General features: G+C 33.7%; 1 protein-coding gene across 19 annotated transcripts in view; it reads left to right on the top strand.

The window, feature by feature from the left end:
* Positions 1 to 12969, top strand: part of PPIP5K2 (diphosphoinositol pentakisphosphate kinase 2) — a 70589-nt gene that overhangs the window by 25523 nt on the left and 32097 nt on the right. For 17 of the 19 annotated variants that reach the window (XM_087958099.1, XM_087958096.1, XM_087958098.1 and 14 more), the window contains exons 14-23: positions 1374 to 1459; positions 2299 to 2424; positions 2512 to 2633; positions 5873 to 6055; positions 7791 to 7932; positions 8383 to 8606; positions 10608 to 10735; positions 11446 to 11560; positions 12327 to 12434; positions 12517 to 12633. In XM_087958099.1, coding sequence (XP_087814225.1) covers positions 1374 to 1459; positions 2299 to 2424; positions 2512 to 2633; positions 5873 to 6055; positions 7791 to 7932; positions 8383 to 8606; positions 10608 to 10735; positions 11446 to 11560; positions 12327 to 12434; positions 12517 to 12633 — 1351 coding nt within the window. The remainder of the gene's footprint in view (positions 1 to 1373; positions 1460 to 2298; positions 2425 to 2511; positions 2634 to 5872; positions 6056 to 7790; positions 7933 to 8382; positions 8607 to 10607; positions 10736 to 11445; positions 11561 to 12326; positions 12435 to 12516; positions 12634 to 12969) is intronic. The other 2 variants (XM_087958100.1, XM_087958111.1) reach the window with 1 other exon arrangement.

Here is a 12969-nt window from a genome sequence, read left to right as displayed (position 1 = left end):
CCCAGCTGGGCTACCAGGCTGCAAAGATTGGGGACTGCTGCTTTAAAGGATCAGGTCCAACTCTTAATTTCATGGTAGTCTTTCTTTTGAAGAAATCATTATATTTTCAAAAACTGAGGCTCCCATTTCTGTTTTGAGCAAAATATAAAAGCAATGTTAAAACACTGTTTGGATTTTTTTTCCAGAGTGGGATATAATTAGCAAGAAAGTGAGATAGGTGATAAAATGTATATTTCAGAATGTGCAAGAAGTCAGGACCTCTTTAGAATAATCATGCCTTTTTTGCAGACTTCCATGTGAGCTGAAAAACATGCCATCTTTAGTATGATTCTTTAAAGCAATTGCATCTGGTTCAAGCTTGTCTGGAAGCCTGTGGAAAAATGTGGTTACTTTAAAGAGGTCCTGCACTCCTCCTTCCCCATTTTAATTTGAGATTTCTGCTGAATCAAACAACAGCAATACTTTCTAAGCCATATTACACAGGTAGTCCTCGACTTACCAATACTACTGTTTCGTGCCTGTTTGAAGTTACAGCGGCACTGAAAAAAATGTCTTATGACCATTTTTCACATTTAGGACTATTGCAGCATCCCCATGGTCATGTGATCAACATTCAGCTGCTTGATAACTTGTTCATATTTATGATAGTTGCAATGTCCAATGTCTTTTGACACCTTCTGATAAGCAAAGTCAATGGGGAAGTGAGATTCACTTAACGCCATGTTACTCATTTAACAACTGCAATGATTTACTTAGCTGTGGCAGGAAAGGTTGTAAAATGGGGCAAAGTTTGTGCAACAACTGTCTCACTTAGCAACAGATATTTTGGGGATCAATTGTGGTCGAGGACAACCTGTAGACATACACCCTACATTTATTAATTAAACTTTTTCTGCATGTATGAAATCTTTTTCTATGAAGCCAGTTTATTTCAAGTATGTTAATTATTACATTATTAAAGGATGGGCAAAAAATTATAATAGAATGTTAATATGTTTTATTGCTCTTCTTGATCTCTGCTACGGTAATTATATAAGACAATGAGCCCACAAATAAGCAAGAATTTTAGGTGCCAGAATGCATCCAAAAAATCAGGTTTAGTTTATCCATGGATAGGCTTTTCCATGAGTATATATGGTAAAGTACATACGAAATACAGTTGTCTTATCTGTGGGTGGCACATCTTTGTTGGTATTTTGGTTAAAAATGTGAACAGTAAACATGGTTGTTTTCTCTCCGTATAGCAAAATATAGTTAAAATCCATCAGTTGTTATAGCTGTATTGCAATATCCTAAATTATCAGTTCATCTGATTTGTTGTATTTCCTTTGCCAATATTGTGTGATTTTTAATATTATCACTGCTGTTTTTAGGTATGGACATTTTTCTGGCATAAATCGCAAAGTACAACTGACTTATCTTCCTCATGGTTGTCCTAAAACATCTAGTGAAGAAGAAGGTACCTTGGTTATTTTTAGGAACTAATTTCCATCAATTAGTTTATTTATTTAATCCTAGGAATACAGTTATACCCTTAGAGCCTTGTGAAAGGTCATCAGGGTTAGGGCCAATCTGATTATTCTTTGAATTGATCAATAGGTGCATTGAATTGATTAATATCAATACATAAATTCAGTTTATAATATTTTCTTCATCTTGGTTAGAAGTCAAAAGGCAACTTTATAGTCACATTCTAATATAATCAAACTGCAGTTCTAAACAAATATATAGGAAATATGATCACTGAAGATCCATAAACATATTTCTGAATAGCTCTGTATAGGATTTTAAATATTGCTTTTTACTTATTTCTGCATGGATCAGATAACCCCTTCATTTTTTTATTTCAGAATAATTTGCCATATAGAATAGAATTCTTTATTGACAAATTATGACTGGACACACGAGGAATTTGTCTTTTGTGCATATGCTCTCAGTGTACATAAAGAAAAAATAAAATACATTCATCAAGAATTATAAGATACAACACTTCGTGATAGTCATAGGTTATTAATAAGCAATCAAATCATACTAGGAAACAAATAAAACAATATAAATTGTAAATTTACAAGTAACATGGTTAGATAGCATAACATGGTTATATAGCATAATAAAATATATATAATTATATAGCATAAAGTATTGCTGTTTCAAAATCAAATTCTATTCACTACAGCATACAGAATTAATATCAATATTCTTTGGATTGTCCCTGTAGAAAAGTAACATTTGTTTCACCTTGACTTTTGAACGTAAGTTAAAAAACAAAAATCTTTTACTTGCTTTGTTTGTATTTAGATAACCGCAAACAAGAGCCATCTCTACTCTTAGTTCTCAAATGGGGAGGAGAATTGACACCTGCAGGTAGAGTTCAGGCAGAGGAACTAGGAAGAGCATTCCGATGTATGTACCCAGGTGGACAAGGTATCTTATCTTTCTTTGTAATGGCTTCTCTATGAAAAGAGAAAATCTACAGAAACAAATAAGAAACTTCACTCTTTGCTTTGGTAGGTGACTATGCAGGATTTCCAGGATGTGGCCTACTTAGATTGCATAGTACCTATCGGCATGATCTCAAAATCTATGCATCTGATGAAGGAAGAGTTCAAATGACAGCCGCAGCTTTTGCAAAGGTAGTACAACGTCAGTAGAAAATATGAAATGTGTATAGGTTACTTGTAGGAGGAGTTCAGGTCCTTTGCAATTTTATATTTATACATAGGAAAGATAACTTCATCCATTCTTTCAATGCAAAATGGACTACTTCATCAGTACTTAATCAGCGTCAACATTTTTCAACCAATTTGCATGAAATGTATAAATTACTTCTTTATTGAATAGAAAAATATATTTTAGTGTGCATAAAGAATTGCATGCAATATGATACAAAAATAGAGCTAAAAAATAAAAATTGCGTTCATGTATTTCTTTGAGCCTAGTTAATTTGAGTCTAATTAGGCAGCTATTCTGTCAAGATTTTTTTAAATTTCATTTATATACATTCTTTATTACTAATATATTTTGAATTGAAATTAGAGAATGATATTGTAGATATTCTCAACCAGCCTTTCCCAAACTTGAAACCCACCAGATTGAAATTTTAATGCACACAAAATCCTTTGCACAAACTTCACAATGGATCATGTAACATGACATATCCATTTCTAATTAATGTGTGTGTGTTTGTGTTTGATTTTCCTTCTCCTACTTTCTCCACAAGAACCATTTTGTAAGGTGGATTGAGCTGAAAGAGTGTAATTGACTCAGTCATCCAGCCAATTTCTACACCTAAGGGAGTACTAAAACTCATTCTGCTCAGTTTCTACTCCAGCATTTTAGCCACTAACTAAACTAGCTCTCCTGTATGAATTAATTCATTTCAAAAATTTTCAATCTGTGATGTCCTATTCCTAAATGCAAATTAATACTTGAATATACAATCACAAGTTCTGAAAATGCCTTTCGATTAAAATGAAGTGATTTAGAAGTGGTGAAAATCTCAGTGGCTGTTCACTCAACATATTATGTCTATTAATTTTTGTTACAATTGGCTGAATTTATACATAATGGCAAGCTACAAACCTTATTTTACAAACTGCAGTGGCTAAATTCATGCTATATGTTAGTCCCAAACTTCACAATATTATTGTTTAGCACAATGTGTATACAATGAGTGTGGCAGATTGCTGAACAGAATTGTGATTGTTTTTGTTTTGCTTAATGCTGTTTTTATTGTGTAACAGTTTGTAAGTTTGAATAGTCTTCAGCAGTTTGAAATGCTTGGAATATTGTTCCTCATTTTGGTAATCAGATCCCAAACCCAAATTATACAGTTGAAAATGGTGCCCAGTAACAAAATAAAAATGATACAGAGCTGAAGCAAGTGATTCTATGACGAAACATAATGCTTATATCTTTTTAACTTACTAAGAAAATAAAAAGAAGTTGTAAGGGAACCTGAAATAAAACATACAGGTGAAATTCAAAAAATTAGAATATCGTGCAAAAGTTCATTTATTTCAGTAATACAACTTAAAAAGTGAAACTAATATATGAGATAGACTTATTACATGCAAAGCAAGATAATTTAAGGCATGATTTGTCACAATTGCGATGATTATGGCTTACAGCTCATGAAAACCCCAAATCCACAATCTCAGAAAATTAGAATAGTACATGCAATCAATAAAACAAGGATTGTACATTGAACAGTATCGGACCTCTGAAAAGTATAAGCATGCATATGTAGTCAGTACTTGGTTTGGGCCCCTTTTTGCAGCAATTACTGCCTCAATGCGGCATGGCATGGAAGCTATCGGCCTGTGGCATTGCTGAGGTGTTATGGAAGACCAGGATGCTTCAATAGCGGCCTTCAGCTGTTCTGCATTGTTCGGTCTCATGTCTCTCATCTTTCTCTTGGCAATGCCCCATAGATTCTCTATGGGGTTCAGGTCAGGCAAGTTTGCTGGCCAATCAAAGTAATCCCACGGTCATTGAACCAGGTTTTGGTGCTTTTGGCAGTGCGGGCAGGTGCCAAGTCCTGCTGGAAAATGAAGTCAGCATCCCCATAAAGCTCGTCTGTGGAAGGAAGCATGAAGTGCTCCAAAATCTCCTGGTAGATGGCTGCATTGACCCTGGACTTAATGAAGCACAGTGGACCAACACCAGCAGATGACATGGCTCCCCAAATCAACAGACTGTGGAAACTTCACACTGGACTTCAAGCATCTTGCAGTGTGTGCCTCTCCATTCTTCCTCCAGACTCTGGGTCCTTGGTTTCCAAATGAGATGCAAAAGTTGTTCTCATCAGAAAAGAGGACTGGACCACTGAGCAACAGACCAGTTCTGTTTTTCTTTAGCCCAGGTAAGATGCTTCTGATGTTGTTTGTTGTTCAGGAGCGGCTTGACAAGAGGAATACGACATTTGAAGCCCATGTCCAGGATCCGTCTCTGTGTGGTGGCTCTTGATGCACTGACTCCAGCCTCAGTCCACTCCTTGTGAAAGTCGCCGACACTTTTGAATGGCCTTTTCCTGACAATCCTCTCCAGGCTGCAGTCATCCCTGCTGCTTGTGCACCTTTTTCTTCCATACTTTTCCTTTTCACATAACTTTCTATTAATGTGCTTTGATACAGCACTTTGGGAACATCCAATTTCTTTTGCAATTACCTTTTGAGGCTGTCCCTCCTTATGGAGGGTGTCAGTGATGGTTTTCTGCGCAACTGCCAGGTCAGCAGTCTTTCCCATGATTGTGGTTCCTACTGAACCAGACAGAGACCATTTAAAGGCTCAGGAACCCTTTGCAGGTGTTATGGCTTAATTAGCTGATTAGAGTGGGACGCTTTGAGCCTAGAATATTGCACCTTTTCACAGTATTCTAATTTTCTGAGATTGTGGATTTGGGGTTTTCATGAGCTGTAAGCCATAATCATCTCAATTATGACAAATCATGGCTTGAACTATCTTGCTTTGCATGTAATGAGTCTATCTCATATATTAGTTTCACTTTTTAAGTTGCATTACTGAAATAAATGAACTTTTGCACGATATTCTAATTTTTCGAGTTTCACCTGTAGTGTAGAAAAACCGAACATGATTATCTATTATAATGCAAGCTTAGAATCATCACATAAAAAGAAGAGATGATAAACCTATAATGGATTAAAATAGTATTTCCTCACTGCAAATATAAATATGATATTTGGTATCACATGTGATGGGCAGTTTTAGAATTATTTATCTGTGTGTAAGTTGTAATGCAGTTCTTCTCTCAAATTCATAGGTAACAGTCACTTATTTATAGAATATATATATTCTGCTTAGTTTGAGACTTAATATACTAAGTTCTATTCACTAACTTTATTTTCCCCAGGGTCTATTGGCATTGGAAGGGGAACTTACACCTATACTTGTGCAAATGGTTAAAAGTGCTAATATGAATGGTCTATTGGACAGTGACAGTGACTCTCTTAGCAGCTGCCAACATCGTGTGAAGGCACGCCTTAATGAAATTCTCCAAAGAGATAGAGACTTTACTTCTGAGGACTATGAAAAGGTTAGAAAATACTCTATAGATAAATTGAAATTGTGAAAGATTTTACAGGAAAGGTTGTACAAGTCTATTTGGAGGAATATGTCAGGCATCTGTTGGATAATGTTGCTTGAATCCACTCCCAGTTGGACACCAGTCTTTATACAGGTCCCTTGAAGTGTCTAGGTATAGTCTTGCTGTGTTATCTGATAGTGTGAACCTGTTAGGCCTTATGAAATGGACAGATTTCTCATTAGTGTGAGTATGGCCACACTATATTAGATTCATGTCCCCATTGCCTGAATACTAAGAGGTGATATTTAGCCAAGTCTTGGCTGTAGTGAACTCCTCTTAAAGAAGTGCTGGTTCACCCATCCAACAAGCCATCCATTAGACCCAATCATACTAGACAATTTTTGTTCAGCCTTACATGATTAGAGAAGGTAGTTGCACAATAGCTTTCAGGTTTCAGACCTGTGTATGGGATTAAAATAGCACTCTTGTCACTTTTGGATGACTTCTGGTATAATGCATTGATTCTTGCTCCTCTTGACCTCTTGGTAGCCTTTGATGTTACCAACTATGGTATCCTTCTGAATCCATATTTCTGCAATCTGATTGCTGATTAGGTTTAATATTTTGTTTATATGTATGCTTTATATACTTTCATGTCTTTTTATATTGCATTTTGTTTAGTTATGTGGTTGTTTATAAGTTGTAAGACATCCAGAGTCCTGTACTTGAGATGTGTGGCTGTGTAAATAGAAGAAGGGAGAGAGGGAAAGAAGAAATATAAACTACCCTCAGGAAGAAAGAGACATAAGGTTAATCATATGGAAAGCTGCTGAGATATCAGGAAACTAAAAAGGTTGTAGTCCCTGATCTTGGTCTCTCCAAAGATTATTCACTAACATGAGTACAAATTCCATGATGTGCCTAAGTCTAAAGCCTAGTTGTCTGATCAAAATGATATACTTTTTGTGGCTTTCTGGAGTTGTTAAATACAACATATATATTTTAATATGTAGTTGTAGTGACATGATTTGAAATATTAAAGTAAGAGAGTTAATGGAAAATAAGACAGAAATAGACATCAGTTAAATTGAATTTTGTCAATCCGATTAGAACTAATAAACATAATTGTTGGATATAGTAATTATTTCAAATTAGTATTTCTTTTAGCTAAAGTTTTTTTAGTAGTATACAGGTAGTCCTCGACTAACGACCATAATTTAGCCCAAAATTTCAGTTGCTAAGCAAGACATTTGTTAAGTGAGTTTTACTCCATTTTACGACTTTTCTTGCCAGAGCTGTTAAGTGAATCACTGAAGCTGTTAAGGTAATATCATGATTGTGAATAAATCTAGCTTCCACATTGCCTTTGCTTATTAGAAAGTTGCAAAAGGGGATTACATCACCCCAGAACATTGCAACCATCTTAAATATGAGGAACTTGCCAAGTGTCTGAATTTTGATCACATGACCAGGGGGATGCTGCAAAGATCATAAATGTGAAAAATGGTCATGTCACTTTTTCAGCGTTGTTGTAACTTTGAACGGTCACTAAATGGTCATTAAATGAACTGTTGTAAGTCAACTGTTGTATTTAAAAGATAAGTCAAAGTGTTTTTGATGTTTTACTCATATAGGATAGCACATTTTAAAAATACATATTTTTCAGGGATTAGGATATCAGATGCTATACATGTAGACTATAAGTATTATAGCTTACATATTTCTTTTTGGTTTGATACTACAGTTGACACCATCTGGCAGCATTTCTCTGATAAAATCAATGCAAGTGATAAAAAATCCTATTAAGACATGTGATAAGGTATATTTCTTAATCCAGAGTTTGACATCTCAAATCAAACAACGAATGGAAGATCCTAAGTTTGCAGGTAAACAATTTCCTTGATCAGGCTGATTAATAATATTACTTGCACATATTTATTTTATAATTAACAGTTAGGACAATCTTTGTATTAATTCAGGAACAACTTTCAAAATAAAAAAATGTAATAGTTTGCCCAATAACTGTTAGCTACTCTAATATATTAATAGCAAATTAACTTCACTAATGTAGATTGCTATGTAAATAAAATAGCAGTAACTTTGCGCAAGAAAAAACATAACAATAGGCTTAGTTAAGTACCAGAATTGCAGAAGTACAAACTATTTTAGTTTGTGTCTGTGTAAAAGGAAACAAAAATAAAACAAAGCTGAAAGCAAAGCTGGCTGCTCTGAAGCTTAAAGAATGGGTGGATATATTTCTTTAATGTCTATGATAATTTCCCTTCATTTTACTTTAATCAACTCTCATTATTACCTTTTAATGATTGTTCAACTAGATATTCAACTTTATCACAGCGAAACATTGGAACTAATGCTGCGTAGATGGGCCAAGCTTGAAAAAGACTTTAAAACAAAGAATGGAAAATATGATATAAGTAAAATCCCAGATATCTATGACTGCATAAAATATGATGTTCAGCATAATGTCTCTTTAAAGCTAGAAAATACAATGGAATTGTACAGACTGTCAAAGGCATTGGCTGATATTGTGATCCCTCAGGTATGTACATTGGCGCTTACATAGTACACTCATTATAATAAAATGGCTATGTTCTCCAGACCATATTTACAAACTGTTATGGAAATGAATAAATTTACTGTCTCAAAATGCATTTATAGTTCATAAAGCAGTTATGAACTATCACAAACTGAAAAGCGGTACTTCTTTACCTTATTAAACTGAGGAATCTGATATTTATATACAGGTATACGACATGTATCTTGTTGACATTAGACTGAATCTAGGATAATGGTGCAATTCTAAATTTATTCAGTAGTGAATCCTATACAGTTCATTAGATTTTCTCCTAGATGTAGTCTTGTATCTGATAACTAGATTATTTTAATGTAGCTTCCAATAGAATCATGGGACATATTGGTTGGAACTTGTGATTAACTCAGATGTACCACAAAAGAAGGAGCAAAAACACGATTCACGAAATTAAAATATGAGGATTACATGATACACTATTAAGAATATGAGTCCATACAAGGAAATAGAATTGTAATGATACTCAAAGAATGTTGCTAAATAGGTAATTTAGTAATATACAGTAAACAACAGGATCATCTAGATTAGAATTAATGGAGCTATAGCGATAACCATCAATGTTAAATAAGTTGTGGAAGACATTGAAAAAAATATTTGGCAAAGTGCAAGGATTGCTAAAAACAGCATCTGAGAAGCATATAAAAGTGCTAATGGGTGATTGGGATGCAAACGATCAATGAAATGGAGGAATTGGAATTATAGATGGATTTGAATTAGGTTAATGCAGCCATGTAGAAGATAACCTAAATGTATGGTTTTAAGTTACATTTTGCAAAGAAAATTATTTATTACTAATAATTATTTGATTCATACAGAATACAAAATAACGACAATAATAATATAACTTTGTTATTATAAACAAAATATCAATATAAAATAACAAAATAAAATGTTTATGGAACAATATAGACACAATATATATTTGGACCTTAGCAGATAGGCAATATTATAATCCAAAACAAAAATGGTGGTTTTGCACCAGGAAGCCAATGTGATCAGAATTGGGACTCATATTAGGACATGTATCCTCTCATTTTGTCTAAAGCTCTTCCCCATCTCCCATGGGTTTGCCCCTCCCTGCTTTAATCGATTATTTTGTTTTAATTGTTTAAGAATTGAAGTGGAATACTTTTATCAACTCATGATATTATGATGATGGAACATAAATGATCCCCTGTAATATCCTAAGTAAAAATAATGGCATGTTTTAGTCATAATGTGAGCAAAAATGTGCTTGTCTCCACAACATCTTTATTACAGAGAAGCTCCATTTTAACTATCTCAGCTGAATCCAATGGTGATTTAAAGCCTTATTGTAGTATAAAGGTAAGGAGGAAATAACTGATTCTCCCTCCAGTGAATATTGTATCCTTTACCTCTTGTCCCTGCAATAAAATAAGGCTTTAAAAATATATCTAGTGAATCCAGTGGATGCATTTTCTGGAAGATTCTATCTAAAAACTTGCTTAGGGCTGCTTGTTCGTATCAAGCGGCCTTACCTATTTTGATATATGGTCCTACTAACTAACGTATGGACCCTGCTCAAAGCTATGTGGACTCAGATTGAAACAAGTTCTCTGCTGCTGCTGTCATTGCTTAGGCCCCATTCTCTGTTAGGTAGTTTAATCCTAGGGGCTCATATCTATATCATTGCTCTCTGAGTTGACATGCCTTCCTGTCTTCAGGAAATGTAGCACTTTACAACTTAGCAAAGAATTGCAATGGTTTGGGTTTTGTTTTTGTTTTTTGAGTCCAGAGGCAGATCCAGCAGCAGGACAAGGATCAGAGGCTCATACTTACAACCATCTACTACTGTGAAATTATCTGAAAGTGAAATTACTTCATTAAGGGCTTAGGTAGAAATAGGTACTTATCTAACAAATTGAGTTATAGATTGAGAGGGAATTTTCAGGAATATCCAAGTTCATTTTCACATTTTTTTCACTTAAGGAATATGGTATTACCGAGGCTGAAAAATTAGAGATTGCTAAAGGTTACTGCAATCCACTATTGAGAAAAATTCGGTCTGATCTTCAGAGGACTCAGGATGATGATACTGTTAACAAACTCCATCCTTTGTAAGTTTTTTAAACCATTTTTTCAACATTATTGAAGCCCTTATATAACAATAAATGTAGCTAAATATTTAAAAATGATAACCTCCAGTCCTTCTATGAAGCCTGTATAATTTTAGCAATTAAAAAATCCTATGGTCATTGTATACATGATCACAAACATGATAAATTGAGGCACTTGAACTTAATTTCTGTTAAACTTTCAAAAATAATTATATTTTAGTATCTCACATGTCACACTCACAGTTTAGCTTCCAGGCAAAGTTCTGATAAGATTCTGATTTTGATCAAGGATGCACAGATTATCAAATACACACAACATTATGTTCTGCAGCTTAAAACAAGGATTCAACTTTAGACAATTCAGAATGTAAAGTATATTTTTATTAAACATAAATGTAGCACTGATTAGGATTTCAGAGTGAGGAACTTGAAATTTAGATCCAAGGTAAGTATGGATTCATAAAGGTTGTATAAAATTTAAGCACCAAAACCAAAAATATACTGTTTGATGCCTTAGTTAATTAATCGTGAACAGAAGAAACTTGATACAGAAACTTAAATGGTGTGCCTAATTCATTATTATTATTAGAAAACTGGGAATGTTTGTTAATGTTTAGATTTTAGGTCTAGAATTTTTAGATTTTTAGATTTGTAAAATAATGTATGCAATGTATGGTGCCCTTTGCTCACTTATCCAATTTTATTTTTAGGTATTCTAGTGGGGTTATGTCTCCTGAACGTCATGTTCGAACTAGGCTGTACTTTACCAGTGAGAGTCATGTCCATTCCTTGCTTTCAACTCTTCGCTATGGTTCTTTATGTGATGTAAGTGTTTCAGTGGCATTCCTTTTCAGAATCACCGAAGCTTACATTTAATAATCAACTCAATACACTACTTATTCAGTAAGAATTTTTATTATAATAAAATAAGATGAAGGATTATCTAAAAAGTCATCATAGTTGACTTCTAATCATTTCAGTAATGGAAACATTGATAAGTTTGCAAAAATCATGTTACCTTTTTATGATTTCATTGTGCTGTAAAACATAAGAAAATACTAGTTAATATTTATTTATTTAGTGTATGGCAAATACATGGACTTATACTGGTTCAAATGTTAATGTCCAGTCCACCCAGCCGTTCAAGGACAGGGTGATCTATGTTGAAAAAATCAGACATTGGGCCAATGTAAGCTCTTGATGGACATTCGGAAACAATATATAAAGTTAATTTATAAAACTAAACTAAGGTTTAAAGCAACGTTTTGTTTGAAAAGCTTAGTAGCCTGGTTTGCATGTTAATGGATTTGCTAATAAGTTAAAAATAATGTGCAAAAAATAAATGCTTTAGTATTAATTTCTGGCTGGTAATGTGTCTTTATTTTTCTGATATTTTACTTGTTATCACTTGATAAGTTAATGTATAACACTGAATTATAAAATATATCAATTGAAGATACATTCAGAATGCCTATATGGTAAATATGTGTAAGATTGCAACTTACAATTAGTTTAATATAAGTGTTAAGGTAAAAAGGGGGATCAACACAGACAATATTAAAAAAAAGTGGTATTTACATTTTTACCTAAGGCATCAAAAGATGAACAGTGGAAGAGAGCTATGGATTATCTCAATGTTGTCAGTGAACTCAATTACATGACCCAAATAGTTATCATGCTGTATGAAGATCCAAATAAGGTAAGGAAACAATAAACAATAATTTAAGAGAAAAGCTAATTGCATATAGTCAGAATATGACTTGACTTATCCATTTATTTAGGAGGTTTCATCAGAAGAACGCTTCCATGTAGAGTTACATTTTAGTCCAGGAGCAAAAGGCTGTGAAGAAGATAAAAACTTGCCATCAGGTTTTGGTTACAGACCTGCTTCACGGGAGGTAAGCGCTTCTAGAAATGTTTCTCATATGAAACTTAAAGAGCACTTTTCATGTAATTTCACAGCATTTGGTTGCTTAAATAAAAATATCCAGTGTTTGGTTTAAGTTTAGCAACTTCCCAAATATATTTGAAGATGTATTTAACTACTTTAAGCCAGACAGTATTGCGCTCTTTCCATGTAATTGTGTAAAATAGAAGCCAGTCTATTAAGTGATAATTAGCAAGGACTTGTATTACAAATTGAATAGGAGTGCTGGTATAACAGTATTGAAGTCTTTGTTATTAGATATATTTGATTTTGACTACTTTTCAATATGGAGAAAGTATAATAGATC

The sequence above is a fragment of the Notechis scutatus genome, chromosome 2 (assembly GCF_049901735.1).
Source record: "Notechis scutatus isolate UNSWTSFEM ecotype Mainland chromosome 2, rNotScu1.2, whole genome shotgun sequence".
Taxonomy (NCBI): domain Eukaryota; kingdom Metazoa; phylum Chordata; class Lepidosauria; order Squamata; family Elapidae; genus Notechis; species Notechis scutatus.
The sequence above is the reverse complement of the archived record's forward strand: the minus strand, read 5'-3'. Positions and strand labels throughout refer to the sequence as shown.